Source organism: Heliconius melpomene, chromosome 20 (genome assembly GCF_056956725.1).
Source record: "Heliconius melpomene rosina isolate 202511_hmr_F chromosome 20, ASM5695672v1, whole genome shotgun sequence".
Taxonomy (NCBI): domain Eukaryota; kingdom Metazoa; phylum Arthropoda; class Insecta; order Lepidoptera; family Nymphalidae; genus Heliconius; species Heliconius melpomene.
In genome coordinates, this window is record NC_140408.1 from 12,792,191 (window position 1) to 12,819,469 (window position 27,279).

At 31.6% G+C, this 27,279-nt stretch overlaps 2 protein-coding genes across 2 annotated transcripts in view; one reads left to right on the top strand and one right to left on the bottom strand.

Annotated features, from left to right (window-relative positions):
* The window catches only part of LOC146528080 (lysosome membrane protein 2-like), a 32,294-nt gene extending 25,304 nt beyond the window's left edge, over window positions 1-6,990 (bottom strand). The window contains exon 1 of the mRNA XM_085205144.1: window positions 6,800-6,990. The gene's annotated coding sequence lies outside the window, so the exon portion shown is untranslated. The remainder of the gene's footprint in view (window positions 1-6,799) is intronic.
* Window positions 6,991-22,557: 15,567 nt separating this feature from the next.
* Window positions 22,558-27,259, top strand: LOC146528081 (mitochondrial potassium channel-like). The gene is made up of 6 exons (XM_085205402.1): window positions 22,558-22,926; window positions 23,246-23,395; window positions 24,993-25,155; window positions 25,497-25,684; window positions 26,079-26,154; window positions 26,748-27,259. The coding sequence occupies exons 1-6, from the start codon at window positions 22,672-22,674 to the stop codon at window positions 27,002-27,004; spliced, it is 1,089 nt and encodes a 362-aa protein (XP_085061528.1). The 5' UTR covers window positions 22,558-22,671; the 3' UTR covers window positions 27,005-27,259.
* The last annotated feature ends 20 nt before the right edge of the window (window positions 27,260-27,279 follow it).

Consider the following 27,279-nt stretch of genomic DNA (forward strand, 5'->3'; position numbering starts at 1 on the left):
GAAAATACATTGTAAAGATTTGAAGGTACTACCATCAAGTATATTTAACCAAATTCACTGAGCCACGTGGGTACATATCTATAACTAACCTTTGCTTGTATTTCAATTGCGCAAACTTGTATACTAGATGCCTTTTAACTGGAACGACATTTTCTAATGTCTAGATTTTTGTTAAGACCTTGTTTCTGTGTGTACCATTATTATACATAAATGAAACATAAATAAATAAATAGCTTCACGATGACGTGATAGCAGTTCACCACGCACAGCTTCATTTCTGAGACATTATGTGTTGACTGGCGGAGCTCAACGCTGCGCTTAGTCTTGTTTCCAGTAGTTCTTGTTCTATAGTAGGAATCCAACCCACAATGTTTAAGGTTAAACTCTGAAGGCCTCTGTCTTGATAGACAGACAAACAGACAGACAGATAACAAGTAAATAACAATAGGTTTCCTTTTTAGGGTTCCGTACCTCAAAAGGTTAAAAACGTAACCCTTACCACTTTGTTCCTCGTCTGTCAGGAGTATTTATCTCCAGATCCTGTGGAGGTATCAAGTTGAAATTAAAATGAAATATTCAGGTCCATGATCTCATGAAGCACAGAAATAAAGCTTATGAAATTTACCATGAAGTGAAAACTTACAATACAAAAATGAAAATTTATATATAAAAAAAAATCTTTAATTAGCCCGGAAACTTAAGTTTGTCAACTTTTATAAGTTGTACATGTACACTGTACAGTATATGTACAGGATGTAATCCCTAAATTGATACGGAATCCTCGGTGTGCGAGTTCGATTCGATTTTTTTATGAATAAAATTTCTAGGGTGGGCAAGACTATTCTGGGGTGGGCACTGACCAACCGGCCCTCTATTCCTAACCCCATGTTCGACTATATTTAACACAAACACAACTTAATGGCCTTATATCTTAGTAGTTAGTTACTAACTGCTTGTAAGACCGAATTTAAAAGACTCAGACGAAGTCGGGATGACTCATTAGTGAATAGCAAAATGCTTAGTCTTAATATTAAGGTCAATATAGCATTTAGGTCATTATATATCATTGATAAAGCCAATAGTCTATCATTCTTAGTACTACATTACTAACGTACGATTAATAAAGGGCTGGGTTAATTGGTCGTGGACTGTAAGGTACACTTTTTTAGCTTCAAATGGTATCCCGCAAATATCACGGTAGACAGATGGAACCTGGGAACCTAATGTTAAGACATTCTTAATTTTTTCGAACTATGAAGGCAACGCCTCCTTCGCCTCGTCACGAGAGCGAATAAATGAAAATATTAAATATTTCATTCCCCCGAGTGGGAATCGAACTCACAACGCGTTTCCAGTCGCATCCATGTGCCATGTTGTGGTTCACTAGAAGATTCTTTTAATTACTTTTAATATTTATATTAAATATGAAAAGTAGTTAAAAGGTATTAATATTTATATTGCCTTTAACAATCGTCATCCTACTTGCGTCAGACGACGATCCTGGATTCAAATATCACTCAGGGCCCGGGGGTAAGATAATATTAATATAGATATGTATAAATTATAAAATACTAGTGTTTTCTCGTTGCCTCGCCTATGTTGATTGTGGCCATTTTATTATTTAGTATGTTCGTCGATGCGCACACGCACAAATCTTTAATATTAAGTAAATAAATCAATAACGCCTCACGCTGTATTCCGTACACTTAGCAGAGGCAGAGGGAACCTAGTTTTGAGTGGCGTAAAAAAAAATAATAACAAGAGAGAATCTAATATTTCGAATTTCATACAAAATGCAGGAAAAATAATGGATAAATGCTCGTATCTTTTGATTGTGTTGAACAGGAATCTCCTCCCTTGTTTGCATTGCATTGCGTTGATTTAGAACGTAATTTTTTTTCGTGCTCTAAGAGACTGAACACCTGGATATTTCATATCAATTTCAATTAGATACCTCCTTGTAACCTCTAAAAAATCTTGAAAGACTTACAGACAGACGAAAAGACGGAAAAAAAGTGACCTTGTAAGGGTTCCGTTTTGTTCTTTCGCCTGCTGGTATATAGAACCCTAAATAAACACATAATTTGTCAAATATATTTCTAATATCTACCATAAATTATAAATATAAATTATGGGGATTTTGGTAGAATTCTTCACTGTTATTTACGTGATCGTTTTACTAATGATTTTATTAATATGCCTTTCTCAATACATACTTAATTGGCTAAACACTAAAAATAATTGAGGCCGTCGTAGCGCAGCAGCACAAGAGTGTGACTGTAACGCGACGGTATTGGGTTCGATCCCACTGGAGAAAGTGAAATATTTATTTACGTTTATATTTCTATTTCTTCGCTCTGGTGTCGAGGCAAAGCGCGGCGTTGAGTTCTGCCACTCAACACGCAATGCCTCCAGAATTCGGCAGAAAGTGGGTAACGGTGTGTCTTAGCACTAGGTACCCTCTTGCCTACCCTGCTGTGGGGGGGATACAGCGTGAAGCTGATTTAATTTTTTTTATTAAAAATAATAATTCTTATATGAAAAAAAATAATCAACGCCAAAACTTAACCAGTTGGTGTTGGATTTTTTAAATATTAGCTTTTTGCTATTTGCTATTGTGATAGATAAAAAGCGGCGTTTGGTTACGTTACTCAACACACGATGTCCGATTTGGACGAAATTTAGACGAAATGTGACACTTGAAAAGGATTCAATCACAATGTCTCACAAATCGCAGTCTCGAAAATTGGGCAGTGCGAGAAAGGAATGTCTTAACAAAATCTCTTTTGACTATTCTGCTATATATTTTTTTTTTAATTTTAGACTAAAACATGTGTATTCCGAATTCGCTCCAAATATATAAATAACCTCATAAAAAAGATATTAAAATTTTGATATAATTTCGACATCATCTAATGCACTGTAATTACTTCACGTTATTGTATGTAAATGTGTGTTATAATGAAACTATTTCGTTAACCAACGGTCCTTGAGCCATTCACTGCGATTAAAGATTCATCCATCAATATATTTAAAAGGCAATAAATTATACTGTCCATATTATATGTTTATTTATTTATTTTTAAATATATGAAAGTTTAGCTTGACACTGTCGTCACGTAATTGAGATGTGGATGATTAAATGCGATGGTAGTGGATTTAAATTAATTTTTATTTATACTTTATTGTACGCCAACAGAAAGAAAACAAAGTTACAAATTACATCTAGTAGTTATATGCACATAACGTGTGCATATAAGTTGTTGTGTGAAGTACAAAGGCGGTCTTATCGCTAATTAGCGATTTCTTCCAGACCACCTTGAGGTTAGGAGACATTAAATTTAAAATAAATAGTTGGTGGTGCAAATAAACATTCTAATACATAAACTTAATACAAAAATATTTATAAAATAGTACAATATATAAAGTAATATAATGTACTAATACATAATAATATACAATATAATATATAATATATATTGATAAATTTCATGTTGGTATATTTTTTTAGTTTCACAATGTATCCCGCACATATCAGGGTAGGCAGGGGGAATCTAGTGTTAAGACACTATGTTCCCCACTTTCCACCAAATTTTCGACACATTGCGTGTTGAGTGGCAAAATTCAACGCCTCGCTTTGCCTTGGTATCAAAGCTAGGAAATATTTCATTCCCCTTTATGAAAATATTTCATTGCCCTGAATTTGAATTGAACCTACAACCGTTGCGTCTACAGCCACACGCATTTGGCACAGCACCACTACAGGTTTATGTTCGTATATAGGTTTTTCACTCCTAATTGGTATTTTTACGCACCAAATTCACTAGCTTACACTCCAAATTAATATTTCTTTACATCAAGTTAATGATTATACACCTTTTAAACCTCAAATTCATACTTTTTAATTCAAATTGGTACAGATTTTACATTTCAATCATTAACATTGCAAATTCACATTTTGCCTTTTATTTCAATAATTTAAATTATCTTAACAAACATATAAAAAGTGCTTTAAAAGAATATTCTATACAAAAGTACGTTGGATTTGAAATCATTAGGAAATTTTTCTCATTAAATGATTAACTTAATTGACTAAATTCCAATACTATCATTGCTCAACACAACACATATCTTAAGTATTGAACTTTTAACAAAACACACAAACTCATATTGCCGAGTTCATTACCTTTGGTGTAGGTAACAATGTTGCTTATGTTTATTCAGACATTAAGAAGATTAAATATTAATAATAATACTGATAAAGATATAAATAAATATTATTATTTTTTAATATGATGGATTGACTTAAGCCGCTGACGAAAACAATAAATAAAATTTCAAAATAATTAAATTTATATATTGCCTTGATAAAGTGTAGTGTAGAGTACCGCAACATGACACACGATGTCTCTAGTTTTTAGACACTCCGTTCCCCACGCACCGCATAATTTTCGAGACATTGTAAGTTGAATGCCGCACATTGTCTTACTGAGCAAAAAATTAAAACAATTTATTCCCCCAAGAGAGTTGAACCCTATACCACTGTGCCGCAGTGGCCTTAAAAAGATAAAGATATTTTTAATTTATAATTTTTCTTCACTTAGCATGCAGTCTTTGAGTACCTATTATGGAATTCGTAAAAAAATTGACATAGCAGGATTCGAAACAATGGCTCTTGGATATCGTCCAAGTTTTATAGACAAGCGAGCTATAGAATATAGATACGTTCCTTATATTTTTTAATTTCGGCATTCCATTCCAATAATCATTGTGACTACCCAAAACAATGATTTTCTCACTAATTTCTTTAAAAGTAGTTTTCACTATTGGATTCTGGCAAACTTCCCTTAACATCTTAGCTTGTTTTATTACAATCATTAGAATTCAAGAGAATACCGAAAACTGCATTTAAAACGTAAAAGCCGTTTATAAGATTAACGTAAAAAAACGTACAGACAGACATTTTAAAAATCATTATTTTGGGTTCTATATTTCTATGTACGAGTAGAAAAACCGATCAATTATGATTTTATTTTAAGTATCTACTTATACATATAGATTTTCATTTTCTCGTTACCAAATAACAAGCCAAAAACATGGCGTTGAGTTCCTCGAAAGTTCTGCTGTGCGTAAGGAACGGAGTATCTTGACGGTTCCTTCTATTTTTTTAGCTTCACGCTGTATCCCACATTTAGCAGGGTAGGCAGAGGGGACCTGGAAACTGTTGAGACACTTCGATCCTATTGAGACACTTCCGTTTCCACTTTCCGTCGAAGCGAGGTGAGGAAATGAAAATATTAAATATTTCATTTCGTGGAGTGGGAATCAAACCCACTAGTGCCCGTGCGTCACGACTGGCCTCAAATAATATTTTATATAATAACATTTTTTTTATATAGATATGTACATAGATATTATAGTTAAATTTTATAATCCCTCATATTTACGTTACTTTAATTATATTTTTTATTTAATTTTATATTAAGTAATGTAATTCATACCGAAACTAACATAACTATGATTACCTATGTATTTTTTTTTGTTTATTTTGTGTCTTATTCACTTCACGCTTCGTTCCGTTCCTTGTATGGTAGGGTAGGTAGAAGGAACCTAGTGTGACGACACTCCTTTACCTGCTTTTTGTAGCTGAGTGGAGGAATATCGAACTCACATTTGTCACGTCCGACGCTTATTTAAAAAATTATAAAGCTTAAAAGTATATGCATAATATTAACCTGAATCTTGAAGATACGCAATGGAAGGACCTATAGATTATTTGTTTAATTATTAATAATTAATTAATATTGCAGATTAAAACAAATATAGGTACCTAAAAACATTCATAAGGTCGTCGTTACGCATTGGCATAAGCTTGGGATTGTAAACGCGAGGACTGTGGGTTCGATTCCCACTCGAGCGGATGAAATATTTAATATTTTCATTTCTTCGCTCTGGCGACGAGGCAAAGCGCGGCGTTGAGATTCGCCACTATCTTTCATTCCTCCGAATGGAGGAAATGGATTTTGCGCGACGACATTCTCAATATAAAGTTAGTTACACATTCTAGTATAGTACAGGATAAAAGGAAGAACATGCGACTTGTAAGAAATAAAGATAAGTAGCAATTTCACTTTATGACCAGAGAGCGCTGTTTATAAATTATAATAAGCAAATAAATCCTTGACAGGATTTTCATTCACACCATCGATTATAACGAAAAAAACTAATTAAATCTATTATTATTTATAATTTATTGTCTCTGCTGATAACAAGACCAAGCGTGGCGTTGAGTTCCAATACTCGACACACTGACCGTGACTTAACATTAGATTTCCTCTGCCTAAAATATTTTGATTTTAATTTTTTATACATGAATTTATCATTGTAAACTATCCTTTCTAATTTTATTTTCCTTTTTTTAATAATACAAAATTTGAATTTATTTCTATTTTGTATTAGTCCTATGCAGGTGTGTGCCATGAACTATGGGTCAATCAACTACATTCACTATAAAAGGCCATTCCCTTAAGTTAGTTCGCGTAAATACTTAATTTATACCTTAAAATGTAATGTACTATGTTTTATTTTAAGCTTAAACATTTTTTTTATATATTTAATTAGTAAAAATGTATATAATTTTTTATTGAATTAAATAATAAATAGATTTTTTACAAATTGTAATGAGTTAATTATAATAAATCAGTAACATAACCAATAACAAACTATTATAAGTAATTATTATATTTTTTCTGATATAAATAAAAAATAATAAGAAAGTAAAATAAAAAAAAATACTCACCACAAATATTTATAACAAAAACTAAAACACACACAAATAAGTATTTAATTTAAAAAGACAGACTACATTAAAAAAAATGCAATGGCAGAATGAATACATTAATTTTTTTATATTAAGAAATATATTTTTTAAAAAATCGAAATGTCAAAACGCGCGCGCTTTACCGCGGTTATGTTGTGATTCTGTTGCGAAACTGAATGCGAACTCATTCATCTTGGCCTCGAGTAAGAACGATAATTTTATAATAAATTATTAATTGTAACTTCAAAGTAGCAATGTCGCACGAAAAATATTATCACAATTACGTTTAGATTATTGGTCTTTCTTTTCTCACTTTTATTAATAGTTTCTTTTATCAATAAATTAAGTAGGTGCAACATACTTAAGTAGGTAATAACATACATTTCAATGACAGCTATATACCATACCCTTTTTAATTCGGTTAGCTTTTTACCATTTGGTGATAGAATTTTTCAAAATTTAGGTTAATTATGTAATATCTTAAATTTATAGCTGAAATAACACTTAATTTCCGCCGAAATCTTTAAAATTGCTGGTTGAGTGGTGGAACTCAAAGACGTGCTTTGCCTTGATACCAGAGCGAGAAAATGAAATATTAAACAATTAATTTCCTCAAGCGGCTATCGAACCCACAACCGTCGCGCTTACAACCACTCGCTTGTGCCCCTACGCCACGACCGCATCTAAGATATTAATACAAATATTAAAATAAAAAACATTTGAGTTAAGCTTCTCGCTGTATCCCGCATGCAGCAGGGTAGGTAGAGTGTTAAGACACTCCGTTCCCCGCAGTATTCTGGAGGCACTGCGTGTTGAGTGGTGGAAATAAACGCCGCGCTTTGCCTCTATACCAGAGCGAAGAAGGTTGTTTTCGGGTTGATAGTAACTACAAGTGCTAGTCCTAAAAAGATGCAAAATTTGCATTTGCCATCTTTTGAGGACGCAAACGCTACTCAAGACAGGAATTTAAAATTTAAATTCAAAATATAAACTTATTTTACGCACTTGTGAATCGTCGAATGAACATATGAACAAAAAGCTACCACCGGTTCGGAAGGCAGTTCTGCTGAGAAGAGCCGGCAAGAATATTGAAGCGGGATATTTTTCAAAATTGGACACCTGACCCTTTTTGGAGTAAATAGATAACATCTATCAGCTATATATGTAAAGAAATCAAACACCTCGAGGCTTTTACAGAACTTATATTTCTTCCAGGGCTAAATTCCATTAGACTTGTACAATTTATATCACAGGACTTTTACAGAACTTATACTTCTTCCAGGGCTAGATACAATTAGGCTTGTACAATTTATATCACAGGACTTTTACAGAACTTATACTTCTTCCAGGGCTAGATACCATTAGGCTTGTAAAATGTATATCTTAAATTATAATACAATATTTTATTCTAGAGGACCACTTTCCTCTTCAGCTCCAAATCTAATAATGCGCATCAGAATTTTCAACACATCAAGCGTCGCGCTAGTTCTATGTATAAATTTTCAAATATATCTTTCTATTAAACAAAGAGGTTGATTTACATTTTTCTATAACAAATTATCGTAAATATAAAAACTATTTATATAAAATCATTACATTCGGCCATCCGACTTCGTGCAATCTCCCGATGCACGACTACTCACAAAAACAGTTAAAATCAACCATGTATTATTATAAACTCATTACATTCGGTCGATTACAAATAATATATGTATTGATATTGCCGCAGCCTACTTGACATCACTAGTTTCAACAAATATACAACTAATTAAATCATTGCGTCTTGAGCTAGTACAATCATATTATAACCAAATGCGCAATAGATACTAGATAGAACATATAATTTACAAAAAATAATTACTTTTGAGACCAGAAGACTTTTGGAGTTCTCTCAGAAGTTTAACCATATTATGTACATATAACGAAATTGTAACTTATCGCTGTGTGGAAGAAATACGAGAAAATCTATCAATAAATAAAACATGTTTTGTTAAAATGTTGTCTGTCGGTTTTGTCGGTTTATGTGTCCTTGCGTTTGTCTGTACGCATATCCTGAGATTATGAACACTTTAAACATTTTTAGTAATAAAAGTTGAGCAAGTAAAGAAATATGTAGTATAAAGTTTAGTTTCAACTTAAAGTAACATCAATAATCATACACACAAATTTAAATATTATGTTCTAATGTTCTAATCTTATGTTCTGGCTACATGTTTGTTTATCTCTACGTATATTGCACTCTTTACGTACATACTATTTAAAGTTTATTTCTTGCTGTTACCTATTATTATCTGTCACTTCCGTTATTGAACTTTAATTTCACTCTTAAATATATAAAATAATAAGGATAGCGTATTTATATTTGAAACTCCGCTAAAATTACAAATATCCTACGAAATACTTTGTCCATCATCAAATAAAGAGTAGTAAAAGAAAATGCTTCACATAAGAAAATGCACAGCAGGCGGCCTTATCGCTGTAAGCGATCTCTGCCAGGCTACCTTAAGGTGCACTCGGAAGTGTATGTCAATCGGTAGCCTACCGCTGCTTTATATCCTTATACACATACGTAATATATCCTATTATATTGTATAGAATTATTAATTATAAAAAAATATAATTTCTAATGTCAACAAATATATATAAATACGGTCACGTTAATTTGTAAAGAAAAGGATACAAAAACTTAAATATGTCTAGGTCTAGGTCTAGGTATAAGGATACCTAGGAAATATTATTAAGCAATTTTAATTAACACAATAGATATATGTTGATAAGTATGTAAAAAAATCCATAACAGTACGTTCAGAAAAGTAAAAGGATCAACGATATTACAGAGCCAAGTAGTGTGCATCTAGCTGGGCTAATATAATGTTTGGATTGAGAACGTTACATTCGATAGGAATACAGCGTCGAGCTATTGGCATCATCAAAAATAAATATATATAATAACAATTTTGCAGTTGAGTTATAACAATTACTTCACATACATACTCATAATAAAATCGTAAGAGGTTCGGTCTTTACTTGAAAAATATTTTTAAAAAAAAAAATGTTATTAACCTAATAGAACCCAAAACAACTATTTTTAAATTTTTATTTATTTGTCCGTCTGTCTGTGCGTTTGTTATCTCAGAATCGACTTAACCGATTTAAATGCGGTTTTCACTATTGGGTTCTGGCAAGCTCCCGAAAACATATAGGGTTTATTTTATTACAATCGGTTCATAAACAAAAAATTTAAAGTATTTAGTTCGACAAATTTGCTAATTGCCGTAACAGTTATTTTATACAACTGTTTTACTGAACTGACTGAATCTTTAGTTTTCAATTCCTTTATTAATATTTCTATTTTAGGCGGGCGTAGCCCCGGACGGGCCCACTAGTAGTAAATAAATTCTTATGTAATGTAAAGAATAACCTCATGAGAAACACTATAACGATTTTACAAAGTTATTTTTTTATTTTAAAATCATCCAATATGAGAATTCCAATTTTAATTAAGTAGAACAACATGTTCCCTGAACTATTCAAGACCGACCTAAACACAGCAATCCCTAACCATGCCACGGAACGACATGCAAGGAGAGTTGGCTGCGGCTGAAATATTCGAAACGATCATCTGTTGAACTATATTTACATAAAAGTCATTTAAACCATCAAATATTCTTTGCGTTGTAAAATTTACTCGTTAAAGAACCGATTCCGAAAATTCCTCAAATTTTTGCAATTGAAATTTACTGAATTTAGGTAAAATATAAATATATATATATATATATATATATATATATATATATATATATATATATATATATATATATATATATATATATATATATATATCTATATATATATATATATATATATATATATATATATATATATATATATATATATATATATATATCAAGGACGAGTAATTTCGAAGGCTAAATCGAATTTTAAAAACTATGATTTATATAAATAAAAATTAATTTTCCGTATTATTTCTTAACGTATACACACACAATGCTACAAAAACTATTTTTTTAGTCCTATGTAACTTCCCTAGTAATTTCCTAAAAGATATTTATTTTGAGATACTTTAATTTTTATAAATAAATTTAGAAATCTTTATTGCCCATTTACGCTTAATGACTAGAATTGGTTTATGAATAAAAACGTTATGTTAATATGAAGCACGTTTGTTAGACAAAATTGCTGCAAAATAACTTATTGAATCGGCTAAAAATGTAATTTTCAACGTATAAACATTGTTTCTAAGTCTACGTTGACGATGCGGTCCCAGAACGAAAATACACTACGGAACAAAATCGCGTTTAAATAACTACGTACGTAGCAGTTATTATTATTTACAGTTACCAGCAAACAAATTGCGATCTTTTACGAGCTACCAATTGTTAAAGTTTCGAGTTCGTAAGAGAGTAAACATCTATCTTCGTGACAAATTTGACTAAGACAAGGTAAGCAACAAACGCGGAACGCCATATTTTAATGCAGTAAAATCTCATCTACAACTAGAGCACTAACGCCTGCCTAGTCATCAGATGAATTTTCAAAAGGTAAGTGAACCCCTGGACAGAGGTCCAAGAGAGGTGAAGAGAAACTAACAAGTTTACTAGTCTTAGTTTACATGTTTATTAAATTTATGAGCTTAAGAAATGCAGATATTGACACTCGCTCTATGTGCGTTTCAATTCGCTACCATAAAGAAAATGGCAGAATACATAAATATACATTTTGTACTAAATAATATGTTTTGGAACTGGAGAAAAATATATATAAAGACAATATACTACCTTTTTAAACATAGCGTTTCATTTTTATGACCCCCGACAGATGTCTATAATTAATTGACAGCCTCGTACAAAGAATAAAATAGTGAATACGTGTGAATACAAAACCAACGTAAGAAAATAATAATTGCTATAAATCAAAGCAGACTGGATAACGCTAAAAGACAACAAAGTGAGATGAATAATTAATTGTGACTGTCGTTTCTCTAATTTACACATAACTTGCAACGTCTGTACATATTGTAATTATGCTAATAATAAAATTGTAACGTGTGTACGCTAATAAACTCTTATGTACATAGAAACAAATTTAATTAATTTATTCCAATCACCCCAACCCGATATAAATCACATATATGAATTCTACTGGAAATAAAAAAAAATGTCGAAACTTGTAGGTGGTACTACACTGGCGGCAGAACCTAATGCTGTGACTTTGTTATCGTGTTTCTATCAATTTTATCAATAATTGATACATAAAAATATATATCTTTCAATATATAAAATTTTGAACTAGCAGACCAAACTAACACTGTTATGACCTATGATATTTATGACACTGACGGTACCTGATCCTGATCCTAATCCTGACCCGATACCCGAGTGAGACTAACTTTCTACTTTTAATGCATGATATCTGAGATAAATCAATAAATCTTCTGGTTTTTTTTACATTTCTAATAGGTTTATCGAGTATCCTAATACAGAAAATAGCTTTTTTCTTTCGTTTTAACCAGATCTAAAAGTAAAGCTAAGGGTAATTTATTACAGAAATATTGATGTATATTTTTTTATTGTCTAGTATTAGCTTTCATTTCTTTGAGAAACTGATCATAATTTCGCTCAAAGCACTTTATTAAACTTTTTGTAGATACGAATTATTTCCTCACAAGACCCATTATAAACAAACGAGCAAAATTTATACACTCATTTACTTATGTAAGCCAATTTTCTATATGTCCCACAAACTGCGGAATTACATTTAAATGTGATCTATTAACTTTTATAATACCAGTAACTAAAGTTTAACTTTAATTCTTATCTATTACACAGAAATTTATAAATCTAAACATTGCCTTTGTATCCCAGTAAAAAGTTCCTTTGCTTGTCTTTATGTCACCGAAGCGCTTTATCACATCAGATGAACCGCTCATCAGAAGATGTAAATCACTCCTACGGCCGCGAAGATCTCGAAGTTTTGCATTTTCGATAAATTCCTTTTTTTTTGTTTGTCATTGCCATCATTCCACTGGGTGGTTCCTCTAGGGTGCGTCTCAGCATCCGACTCCATTTCCCTCAAATTAATGCAACAAATGTCATTAAAAACTAATAATCTTAACAAATTAATTGATGTATTTATAAATTATCAATTCAAAAGCACTCTCTTTTAAATGTCATTCAAAAAATATTTAAAATGGATCGTCAAAATGTCAATAAATAAATCAGAATCAATCAGAAGAAAAAAAAAAAATACTAAAATAATCAATATTAATAAACAAACATAATAATTTAAGCTTACATTACTTAAAAAGACTACTACACACTATGCCTGACTGCCGCAATCATCAGTCACGAGCAGGCGCTTACTTAATGTTTTACTTTACTACTACGCCCGACATACCGAGGCCACCACCAGCCTCGAGCAAGCAGGCTCTTACTCTAAATACATAATATCAATCATCAATCTTCGGCACGCTGACCGATAATTCATCTATGGTATTCTAACCATTCTTCTGTGGCACGCTGACCACTAATTCATCTATGGTATTCTAACCATTCTTCTGTGGCACGCTGACCACTAATTCATCTATGGTATTCTAACCATTCTTCTGTGGCACGCTGACCACTAATTCATCTACGGCATCCTTAGCCGTGTATCAATCTTTATACTATTCTATAAAATATACTTAATCTTCATACTATTTTATAAATTACACTTAATCTTCATAGTATTCTATAAAATATACTTTATCTTCGTACTATTCTAATAAAATATACTTCATCATCACACTATTCTATAAAATATACTTCATCATCACACTATTCTATAAAATATACTTTATCTTCATACTATTCTAATAAAATGCATAATAACTCTTAAAGTGACTAAATTTTCAATCAAAAGCTCTCCGATCAATAATATCTACAAAAGCTAGCAGTGGAAAACTTGATTTCCATGTTTTTGTTGTACGTACCTCACTTTGGGGCGGAATCTGGACCACTTCTGACTGTAAAGAAATCAAACACCTCGAGGCTTTTACAGAACTTATATTTCTTCCAGGGCTAAATTCCATTAGACTTGTACAATTTATATCACAGGACTTTTACAGAACTTATACTTCTTCCAGGGCTAGATACAATTAGGCTTGTACAATTTATATCACAGGACTTTTACAGAACTTATACTTCTTCCAGGGCTAGATACCATTAGGCTTGTAAAATGTATATCTTAAATTATAATACAATATTTTATTCTAGAGGACCACTTTCCTCTTCAGCTCCAAATCTAATAATGCGCATCAGAATTTTCAACACATCAAGCGTCGCGCTAGTTCTATGTATAAATTTTCAAATATATCTTTCTATTAAACAAAGAGGTTGATTTACATTTTTCTATAACAAATTATCGTAAATATAAAAACTATTTATATAAAATCATTACATATACTATATTCTATTCTATATTTATTTATTTCTAAGGGAAACATACAGTAAATATTCTAATAACACACAAAAATGTTACATATACCAATCAAGTTTCCACAAGCACTTACTCATAAATCACAATTTATGTACAATTTATGTACATACATACAAAAAACAAAAAGTGGAAAACTTCCGTTCGGGACAAAAAGATACAAACTCCTACAAATCTCTCTACTCCTAAAAATATCAACACCTAACCAAGTACAAAAACAAAATACAATTCCATAAATGTTTCTTTAAACAGCCCTTGGAATTATTGAATTTTAAATTGAATATATCTAAGTCATTATGCTTAAAATTAAAATATTTGCACGCACGTGACACAAAGTTACCTATTAGAGGCATAATTTAGGAATTGCAAACAAAGGTTTATTACGTGCACCAAATCTATGACACGCGAAGATTAGTTCACTCACGAGAAGGGGGGAATCGATCATATTGTTTACCAGCTTATACAAAAACACTTGTTCTTTGAGATCACGGCGCTTCTCCAGAGATATACGTATCTTTTAAAATCTTAATTAGAGGTTCTGCGTTAGAATGTCTCTGTTTTAAGTGACGAAGGAACTTGTTATATAAATATTCAATTCTTCTGGTATAAGCTTTATATTGAGGATTCCAACATGTGGAACAATAGTCCAGTGGCGTAGCTAGGGTATTTGCTGCCCCGTGCGGCTTGGGGATTTGATGCCCCATTCCTGTTGATGAGTTCTAAAAAAAAAAAAAAGATCGTCAACGATGAGTTCTCGACTTTCATGCCCCTTTTCTCTTGATGAGTTCTAAAAAAAAAAAAAAACAAAGTAATCGTCAACTTTGATACCTTTTGATGCCCAGTGCGGCTTAGAGGACTTGATGCCCTTTAAAATGGTATAAGGTCTAAAAAACAAAGAAAAAACACACTGATCGTCGACTTTGATGCCCTTTTCCTTTTGATGCCCGGTGCGACCGCCCCGCTCGCACCCCCCTAGCTACGCCACTGCAATAGTCCAAGATTGACCGAACCAGAGCATTAAACTTATCAGAGGATTTTAAACGGGCTGAAACTCTTATTACATTTAATGAGAGTTTCAGCCCGTATAAAATCCTCTGAAAATCCCACCTACACATATCTATAATAAAATGCAATTAGGTCCGTTATCTATCGATAATAAAAGGATTTGTCCTCACTGACTGAGGTAAGACGCGCGCACAGCCGTAACCGCTGATGGTAAAAACGTGAAATTTGGACAGATGTTTACTTTCGTAATCTGGACATCCACTAAGAAGGGATTTTAAAAAATTTTAACCCTAAAGGGGTGAAATAGGGGTTCAAAGTTTGTATGAAAAAAAGAAATCGGCACCGATTATTATAAAATTTGAAATTTATATTTTTACCCCAGCAATTTTTATCTGTCTGTCTGTCTGTTAGTTCGTTCTCGAATCACGCAGACACTAATCGTCAATCTCAAAATTAATTAATTTAGGTTGGTAAAGATTATTAGAATGTACAGAAGAAACAGCGTAGGGCACACCAGGGTCCATGGGCAGAGTCAGACAGACAGTGTCATTGATGCTGCGTTCAATGGAAAAGCTGGTGATCTACTTGAATAAATTCTCAGCAAGTCCGTAAGCTCCTAGTTTTGCAAGGAGCGCCCTTGCTTTCAATATCCGCAACCTAACGGAGGATTAGGTAAACTAGAAGATCAACAGATGCCCGACCATGACGGAAGCCATATTCATGGTCATTGATCAATCAGTAATCCTCCAAACAAATTAAGAGCTGGCTATCTATTATTCTCTCCATTACTTCAGAGAGCAGGTAGGTGACAGCGCTAGGCCTTAATTTTTTTGGATTAGAAACATCACCTTTCTTCGGGATCAACTAGATGAGAGCGCTCTTCATTCATTGAGAAATTATTTCATTAGTCCTAAATATGTAAATTAGTTAAACAAAAGAAATAAAAAACTGCCTGGAAAATATGCATACTTTGTGTGCACTGTAATAATTATTGGTAATAAAAAAAGATATATATCGGTAGTTGAAGGGTTAATTGGGACAATCATAAGATGATAATGGCAATCTCATTAACGCCATTTTTTGCGATATTGAGTTAAATACATTATATAGAATCAACGGATTTTTTTCTTTTGAGCTCGATTTCATAATTTTCAAAGCATTTTTTTGGCACTCAAAACCCTTAGTTACTCTGCCCTCATTTTTGTCCCTTGTATGAAAAGACATAAAAATCTGCATATTTTTCAAAATTGAGAAATAAATTAATCTGATCCCGAAGATGGCCCTTGTGTCCTATTTGTAGTTCATAGGCAGGTCTTCGTCATAGTAATATTATCTTCTATTCGTAGTATTCCATATGATTTAATCGTTTTGTTCTGTGCTTTTAACACTGGATTGTATAATATTTCAAATTTTCTGATAAGAAAAGCCCTTAAATCTATTTATTCTGAGTCTCTAACTAGATAAGAAATAGATTTTGGGCATGAGAAATCGATGTACTTCCTCCTCTTTCCATTATGAAAGTCCACCTATTTAGATTAATTTTTTTATACTTAAGTCCATGTCAGACTCGCTCATATGCGCCCATGCAATATACATATATTGTAATCTATGTTTTTTGGCACTTACGGTCCTTGTGAATTGATATTTCTTAGAAATAGTAAATTTTTATAAAATTTATTTTGTACACATCAACAAAATAATATACAGAGCGGCACTTCGTCTGATTGTAAATCTGACGGTAGTGGGTTCGGTTCAGGTCAGGTTCAGGTTCGGAACCAGGTGAATGAATTATAATCATTTCCCCACTCTGGTAAGAAGATAAAGCGGGACGTTGCCTTCTGCCACTGTTATGCAATGTCTTGAAATTTGGACGATACGGGAGGAACAGTGTTTCTTAACCTTAGATTTCTTCCGCCTACCGTGGAAGTGAAAAAAAATAGTTTTTTTAGCCACCATGTCGTCATATGTAATCAAAAAGTGATATAATAAATTGAAAAGGTTGCTCTTAAAAAAAAAAAAAATTAATTCATAAATATAAACTATTGCAGACAGTTCCCTTGACCTAACCCTGGTTTATTGCATTTGCTGTTATTATAGCAAAAAAACTCCGCACAGATATAAAATTTGAATGTTTCTAGTGTAATGTAATAATTAAATCCATTTTTCATCATATTTTTATTAAAATGAAACGTATTAAAATATATTATGGCGACTTTCGATTCCTGTGCTTGATGGTTGTAGTTTAGATTCCCGAATCGATTTTAACAAAATTCGGCGACAACTTTCGTCACGTACTTAATGCGTATTATTATAAGGAAATAAGGAATGGAGTGTTTTATCACAAGGTTATCTCATTTTTCTCGACATGATCCGGTAAACGTATATAGATATAACAAGTACTTAAATAATGAATATTCTCAGTAATTTAGATATTCGAGGTTCCAGGCCGTCATGGCGCAGAGGCACATGCGTGCGACTGTAAATACCACGATTGTGTGCTCCATTCCCACTTGAGGGAATAGAGTATTTATTATTTCCATTTCCTCGCTCTGGTAACGTGCGATGTTGAGGTTCCTCAACACGCAATGCCTCGGCGGAAAGTGGAAAAAAGAAGTGTCTTAATGGGGAATGACTTGGACTTAATATTAGGTTCCCATTATCCCATATTCCCTCTTTCTAACCTGCTATGTGCGGCATACAGTGTGAAGCTAAAAAAATATTGTATTCTACAAATTCTTAAAGATTCAATATCTTTAAGAATTTGTAGAATACAATATTTTTGTAATATAATATAATTTAATATTTTAACAAATGATTAATATATATATTACTAGCGACCCAAACGTGGCTTCGCCTGCTTAAACTTAATGTTGTAGTTTGTAGGGTAATAATTGTGTAATATATAAATTCTTGAACTGTGCATGCATAGGACAAAATTAAGTTTGTAAATTCACATGAAATTAATTAAAAGTTAACAAAACAAATCAATAATTTATAATAAATAAAATAATTTACTATGCGTTGTATGTTGAGAACACAGTATCGATGGTGATCGACAGAGAAAGAAAGGTCACGTAAACAGCATGAGGACGCTACGAGGAGGGCGGGTATGTGCGGGTTGATGACAGTGGACGAGGCGAGAAAGATATGAAGAGACCTTCTCTCTGACCAGGGACAAAAGGTCAAGCTTTTAAATATAAATAATAATAATAATTATATTTTATTTAATTTAATGATATCTTATAGTATGTATGTAATGTAATGTAAATACATAGTACATTACAAAATATTGTTGCTATCCGCTGATGTACCTACATTTAGATCTTTCAACTACGCATTTAATTCTATTGTGGTTATTATTAATAGAGCAATTTAAGAAGGCGTCGGGGCTTACTGGAACTGCAACTGACGGTTGTGGGTTTAATTCCCATTCGAGGGAAGTGATTATTTTAATTTCCTAAAACCTTCTGGTTTGTGTAAAAGACATACTGTTAGAGAAAAGCAGAGAATATCTAAACAAAAAGAAAGAGCCATTGTCGTGTAGTCTAACGAGCGAAATCGAAATGATTCATAAGTATCTAAATTAAAACTTTAAAATAAATTACACACTTTACCTCGGGCAGATATTGAACTCGTGTAAACTCGAAATTAATTAGTATATAAATATTGGCATAATGATTAAATATATAATTATAATTTTGATAACAAATGACTAAAACAAAGAGACTTTATAGACTTCATATATCCATTGGTGCTTTTATTATCAATATTGTTATTGAAAGAAAGAGAGATAAAGAGAGAGAAGAGAGGGAAAGAAATATAAAGTTTATTTCTATAAACTTTATATTATTGAATATCAATTAGAAGAGAAGAGGTTCCTCTTCATAGAGAGGAATCTGTGCTGTTTCGGACAGGTCTTCTCCAACAGATGTATTTTTTTTGCATCACTTGTAAATGTATTTTTTATCAACATTCATTAGTTGTTATTTACATTTACAAAGATGTTTTTGTGTTATTTTTATTATTACATATTTTACGTAAAGTGCAAAAAACCTTCAATTAGTTGACTACTTAATATTTTTATTTGTCTTCCATGCTTCATAATCTTTACAGCAAACTTCTGGTAATTTGATTTTCTTTTATACATTCCATTCCAATGAAAGACCATGCGTTTTAAATGGCGGAACCAGACGCCACGATTTGTCTCTCGCTGTTGTTTTGTCGGGAAGTATCTAGATATAGACTACTTTACGTCCACGCTGTATCTCGCGCAGCAGGGTAGGTAGAAAAAGCTAAGAATTAAGACCCCATTTTCCGAGACATAGATACTCCGTTTGTGTATTGAGTGGACAATGCTGCGCTGTGTCGTTAAACCAGAGCTCAGAGCGAAGAAATGAAGGATCAGATCAGAGCGAAGAACCATTTCTTCGAGCGAAGAATCGAGTCGTACGCTTCGGTTGCCGCCGACGACAAGCCTCTCAAGCAACTACTACTTAGTGCTTGTGATTTCTCAGGGACAAAATACCCTTTTCTCTACCCGATATGTGACAACATTAACCAATATTTCATTTCTTCTGTCTGGTACCAAAGCAAAAGCGCGGCGTTGAGCTCCTCGAAAATTCGGTGGTTATGGTGGAGTAACAATAGGTTCCCTCAGCCTACACTGCTATATGAGGAATACAACGTCAAGCTGAAAAAAAAACATCAAGTTACATCTGCATCACTTATCAAAGCTTCACAAAAACCCCAATAATTATAACAATAATTATTAAAACTACTTATTATTATAATTACAACAATAATTACAAATAGATATGTTTATGTATTTTTATAACAATGATATTTTATAATAGAATCGATATTTTTTTTAATATATGGAAATGAAATCGATAATAGTGTTAGAAGAATATGTATTATCTAATTATAAGGCTAATTAAAATTATGTGTCATTTTAGAGTGGGTACCTATAAATTTAAACAAAAAATAAGCGATATTAACTTGTCAATAATGAATTAAAGAAAAAAAAAAATATGGTAGTTCAAACATATTAGCATCTTACATTAGCAAAGTCAATGAGAATAGGGAGTTTTTTAAATTACGAACACAATAATACAAGGCGCCAACTGTAATCACATCTCAATATACTTAATATTCACTTAATCTTTTTATATTATTTTTTTGTATAAAGGCTCAAGCTGACAGTTATAACATGGCAATACGAAATTTAAGATTATACGAAATTTATATATATATAAAAAATATTGTTTTCTTTTTATTTAATAGTATAACTTACAAATACAATCAACCCGATAAAAAGAAGAAAAAAACAATGCTTAACGATGATAGTCGTAGTTTATCTAGCATCAATTGAACTTAATACAAGTTCACTTAATTGTTATAATAAACAAACAATGTTTTAAAAAGTACTATAGCAGAAATTGTAACTGTAATTTTTTCTGAAATTTTTTTCTATTTGTCTCTGTTTATGATCATCTTCTGAATTACTGGACATTCTTATAGGTTTATTTTTGTTGTGTAACTATTACATCAGGGGTTTTTTTTCGATCATGAGGTTAATGCTGTTAGACCTATTGGTTTTTACAGCGACACCGGTTGGGTAGGGAAGAGGGTACTCTGTCCCTGAAGAAATGCAAGCCAGTTGATCTGGGCAGGATCTGAGATATATTTGATTTTGAAGACATCGACACCAAATGTAGAACCGTAGAGGTCCAGCTAAATTATAAGAAATAATAAAATAGCATAAGTTAAGTGTGTATAGCATCTAACATAATATTCGATGTTTCCTGGTTAACTACATAGCATGCAATCTTTGAAGCTGTTTTTTTCATTAAACAATATAAAAATAACCTTTATAGGTTATCTCGAAGGAATGGCGGCTGCGGCCCTTTATCTACTGTATCTGATCTCTGATTTCTAAAATCTAAGTATTCATTGAAATAAATACACTGTGTTTTACAATGTATATTGTTGTTGCAAATTTTGATAAAGTGCACATTGTATCTAATGCATTCAATTTAAAAAAACTATATTGTGTAAAATAGTTTCGTAAATATACCGTAATGAGTGAGTGAACTGATTTTGATGATTCTTTTTTTACTTGAAAGTTGGTCCTTCCCATGTGGTAACATTTTAATTTGGCTCTTTTCTGATAGTAGGTATTATGCATGAGAAAATCACATAAGCCTTAAATTTACATTAAGTAATTGCGCGACAAATAGCGCGACAAAAACTCAATATCACGCCTTTCTTTCGATTCTTTTTTTATTGTGTCTAAATCCGGCACTGGTAGGGAACCTAATGTTAAAACACTCCGCTCCCCACTTTCCGCTAACTCAACGCCACGCTTTGCCTTGACACTGAAGCGAAAAAATTAAAACAGCTTCACGTTGTATCCGATCTCTATGCGGTGGTTTATCTCATTAACAAATTTTTAAATATTTTTTAAATTTTTAAAAACTTTCTATTTTTGTTTGATTATTTTCAGCAACATAAGCTGAAAATAATCAAACAAAATAGAGAAGTTTTGAATAAATGTGAGGCTACCGCTATGTGAAACATTTTTAGGATTTTAGTGGCTAAAATTTTAAATAAACTATTTACAAGTTAATAATTCTATTTCTTTCTAAATAGTATTTAGCGTATATTATACATATAATTATGTCTTCATAAAAAAATATAAAGTTTTCTTTGTCTCAATTTTTTTATGGACATTAGTGGTTGCTGCATATATTTTATTGTTTATTTCTATTTATTATTATAGATTAGTCTCGTTTTACTACTTAGTTTATATTAGTATATACGATAGTTACTAATTCTATAGTTTTTTTATTCATTACATTATAATTATAGCCGATTTCAGGTCAGTCGTGGCTTACGGGCACAAGCGTGGCGCTCACTCTGGTAATGAGGGAAAGCGCGGCGTTGAGTTTCGCCACTTAACACGCAATGCCTCCAGAATTCGGTGAAAAGTGAAGAACGGAGTGTCTTAAATTCTTAATACTAGGTTCCCAAGTTTCCTAATCTGTTATATGTGGGATACAGCGTGCGGCAAAAAAATATTGCATTACAAACAAAACTATAAGATCTCATCATTCACCCAAGTAGAAAAATATACAAAAAATTCAAACTTTTTTTCTGAACGCAAGTGAAGAATAGTTATAAAAGTAAAGATAGACTTCATAATTATCATTGTGTGACTGTGATTATTATTTGCATCACTTGTCAATGTCAATGTCACTTTGACAGCAGACTGATATAAAATGATATCATATTCCTCAAAAATGCGAATAGAATAAGAATTACACTAAAAATAATACTTTTGCTATGAAAAAATGGCTGACCGCATCCGTCAGATCGCTCAAAGGGTTAAAGATAAGATACATTTGCCACAAATTAGGACCAGCAGTCGGGAAAAAGTCGATCAGTTGTTAACCAAGTATGTGCCCGCATCCAAAGTGTCTGAAATAGCCGAAAAGTTCAAGCACGAAAGTCTTACTAATAGAGTGAAGGAATTAGTGTCCCGATATGAGAAATTCACAGGAATTGAGGAAATAATGGCTATACAAAACACTGTTATTGATGCACAGGTTTGTTTCTTTTTTAGTGAAATGTAGCTTTCATATATTTTTTTACATATTATATATGTTATCAAAGTTCTACTATCTCAAAATGAAGTTTCATTTAAAATACTTTAACTAATTATTTAATTGAAGAAGGGCATCAGAATTTAAAACTATCTTTGCAATACTACTCATACATAAACCTAATTGTTTACATTTTTTTCAGCTTCATGCTATTTGCAAAGGAAAATTTATTTTCGTTTATTAATTAATGAAAAAATCTTTCTTTGCTTAATATGTATTTTATTAATTAATAATGATATTAAATATATTCTTTGATTTTTAGGAAAGATTTGTGACAGCACAAGATCGAAGGCGCGACTTAGGCAGAGAACTAGCTTCCATTGAATCAAGACTGAAAGAACTACATTCAGAAATGCAAAATACTATGAAAGGGGATGATAAATATTTACAACTCTGTACTGAAGAACATAAGGTAATAAATTATATTTGTTTTTATTTTACACTGTATTCTCCATATAGCATTGGGCAGAGGGAACCTAAAACCATACACACCACTCAATCTTTTAAACATTGTGTGATGATTGGCAGGAGTCAATGTTGTGCTTTGCCTTGTCACCAAAGCAAAGAAATAAAAGTAAATCATTGTGCTGAGTGGGAATCAAACCCACAACCATTTAAAGTCATGCCATGCTACTTCTCTACAACAGTAAATTCAAATTCAAAATTCAAATTCAAATTCAAAATATTCTTTATTCAAATAAACTTATAATAAGCACTTTTGAATCATCGAATGAACATATGAACAAAAAGCTACCACCGGTTTGGAAGGCAGTTCTGCTGAGAAGAGCCGGCAAGAAACTCAACAGTTGCTCTTTTCAAAATCAATGGTACAATCTATTACATTAGTTGGCAGCTATCCTGCATTACATTCAATAGACATTAATTCCATACATGTTTGTCCTCTAAGTATTCTTGAACAGTGTAATAAGCTTTACTTGTTAGAATTTTTTTTACTGGTATTTTAAATTTTGGAAGTGGCAAATCTAGAATACACTGTGGAATTTTATTATATACACATATGCTCAGACCCATAAAAGATTTATTAACTTTTTGGAGGCGAAAACTTGGAGTAACAAACTTATCTTTATTTCTTGTTTCTATTGTATGATTGTCACTATGTTTACTATGACAATGTATATTTTGTCGGACAAAGAGAATATTATAGTATATAAATTGGGAAGCAACTGTAAGAATACCTGCATCTTTGAAAACATCTTGCAGAGAATCTCGCGCTCTTAGTTTATAAATATATCTCACGGCTCTTTTTTGGAGGATAATTATTGAATTTATGTCTGAAGCACTGCCCCATAGCAGCATTCCATAAGATAAAATACTATGGAAATAGCTATAGTAGACTAGTCGGGCAGTGTCAATATCCGTCATTTGTCTTACTTTTTTAATTGCAAACGCGGCAGAGCTGAGTTTATCCGCAAGTGCTTCCAGATGAGCGTTCCACTGGGGTTTGGAATCTATAGTTTACTTAACAGTTATAGTTGACTTTTTTATTATATTTACAGGACATGTTTATATTTTATAATTAAATAATAATATTGGGCTAATATTTAATCAGCCTAACCCTGTTATATGTAAAAAAAAGTAATGAAGATCTTTGTATGTCTTTAAAATAAAATTAATTAGCTATTAAACTTTGAATTTGTTTATTAAACTTAACACCTCAGCTCAGTTACATAGTGTCTTACTATAAACAGTGGTTTTGGGTTCAATCTCCATGCAAGGAAATTAGTTATTTTGAATTAATTATTGGGTTTGTATTCTACCACTTCTGTGTGGAGTGTCTTACCACTAGGTTCCCTGCCTTTCCTGCTAATGTTAAATAAAATTTTAACGAAAATATTATTTACTTAAACATTATTTCATTTTAAACTATACTTAAAATTTATTTATATTATTTATAAAATGACAAATAGTAGTTATAGTAGAAGTTACATAAATATTTTCTCACATTCAGTGTTGCTATATACCAAATATTTCTACCATTAATTTTACAGTTAATTATTCAAGAGCGTGCATTGCGTTCATTATTTTCTGACGCAGAGAGAGAAGAAAGAGAGTTGTTCGCGACAATGTCGGCGGCCGTCAAATTAGGGCATGAAAGGGAAAGAGCACACGCAGAACGAAATAAATATTGGTATATTGTGGCTTCTATACTTGGTAAGTAAAAAAAGTAGGAGGATGGCATATTAATAATTTTGTTAATTGATAAATTCTTTAAATTTATGTTTATTTATGTTATCTACATTTATGCATCATAGAAACAAAAGTAAACAAAGGTAAAATCACTCAGTTCTTTCTCTAAAAATAGTTCCAATTTTCAAAAAGAAGTATGTTCTATATTTATTTTTATGTATGTCCCTTGATTTATCAGTCAACTGATTGATTTGATCTCATCTGTTAACTGATTTTAAGATTATTTTTTACAATATATAACTAAAAATGACATCACTGAGTGATGACTCCAGTTGAATATTTTGAATATATTTTTTCGTTACTAGGTACTTTACTTGGTATTGGAGGTTCGACAATAAACAATCGTCTCAAAATGGCGGAGTTCAGAGATATGATGGAACAACAAATGGCTAGAAGTGCAAGTGTTTTGTATACTATAGCAGGTGGAAGTGGTGGTGGTACAGCAAACAGGGCAGATATTGCTGATGCTATGAAAACCGAATTTGCTTATCAGGTAATGTAGCTTCACTCTGTATCCCTCATATAGAAGGGTAGGCAGAGGCAGTGTAGTATTAGTACACTCTGTTCCCCATGCATCGTCCCATTTTTAAGACATTTCATGTAGAGTGATGTAGCTTGGTGGATTCCCACTTGAGAAAATTAAATATATTATGTTTTTATTTCTATTCTCTATTAGTAAGACAATTTTATTAATTTTTTTTACTAATCGTGTATTATTCTTGAATATAAGTTTCCTCAAAAAAAACAGATTCCTGCAGATATAAGCAATCTTAGGCCATGTTGTGTTTTTTTATATAAATGATGTATTTTTATTTACACTTATTTTTGTATGATGCTTAAGCTATATTTGATTTAGCTATATTTTAACTTTGTATACTTTTTTATAGGAACAACTCGCTAACAATTTGGATTTAATGCAGGAAAATATTAATAATTTAATTAATAAACAGGCATCTTTAATTGGTAAGACCTTCAATATTATTTATTATTCAATATTTAATTTAACTTAAATATTAAAAATGGAGTCAAATTAAATTAAGTTTATTACATTTTCTAAGTGTTTGTAATTCAAAATATATAATTTATTATTGAATTTTAAAGGGACCTTTTATATTAATATATCATACTAAGGCCCCAGCGTGACTTCGCCCGCTTGTATGTATTATATAAATTATAACACAATTATTTATTTTCTGATCTTAATTACTGTGCAAAAATGTTTACAGTGACCTAATAACATGATTTTAAAGATAATATCAATACATTGTTTGCATAGCTTAAGTTTTAACCAGTTCATTAAAACACTTATATTGTATTTACAAATATTGACATAATTTTTTTTGTGAGCCGATTCAAATAAAACAAACATTAAAATATAAGAGGAGCCAGAATCCAATATTGAAAACCATATAAATCGTTTTAGTCGTTTCTGAGATTGTCACAGATAAAAACAATCTTATATATTTTCCATGTTCCTCAGATACTAATCTGTTACGATTTTATTATGAGTATAGATAAAAAGGTGTTAATAAATATGTTGCCTATTTTTATTTCAGATCATCTCAATCACCAAGAACACGTATTAGAAATTCAAATCAAAGAATTAAAGCGATTAATAATAGCAGCTTCACAAACTAGCGCTAAATCTGATGCGGAATTAGCAAAAGCATTAAATTCTGTAGCTCATGAATTCGACGATGACAAAGAAAAAGAAACGTCAGTATCAATAGATGGAAATCAAATTTTGACAGGACTAGGCATTCTGATGTGTGCTGCAGTCATTTTTGGCAATATTTTTGGAAGAATTAGTTGATTTTTTTTAAATAAAATTCTTAATTATAAGTGTTCGCTTGTTGTTTATTAGAATTTCAAGCTTTGTATTTAATAAATTTTCTTTTTAATCTTTTATTACGTATTTTTCTATGTATGTAAGTCTTTTTGTTTGGGCTAAGGCTAATGAAATAGGTGAAAATTATTTATTGGACAATACATGTTAACTTTACTGTTCATGTTAGCACTGCTGGTCGGTTTTGTAAAAATTTTGTCTCGAAATAAACTATAAACATGATTTTTTTTATTTCTTACCCA

Coding starts and splice junctions, on each gene's coding strand:
- LOC146528081 (XM_085205402.1), top strand. CDS start 22,672: ATGGCTGACCGCATCCGTCAGATCGCTCAAAGGGTTAAAGATAAGATA. Junction 23,396..24,992: donor TCTGTACTGAAGAACATAAG/GTAATAAATTAT, acceptor TTAATTTTACAG/TTAATTATTCAAGAGCGTGC. Junction 25,156..25,496: donor TATTGTGGCTTCTATACTTG/GTAAGTAAAAAA, acceptor TTTCGTTACTAG/GTACTTTACTTGGTATTGGA.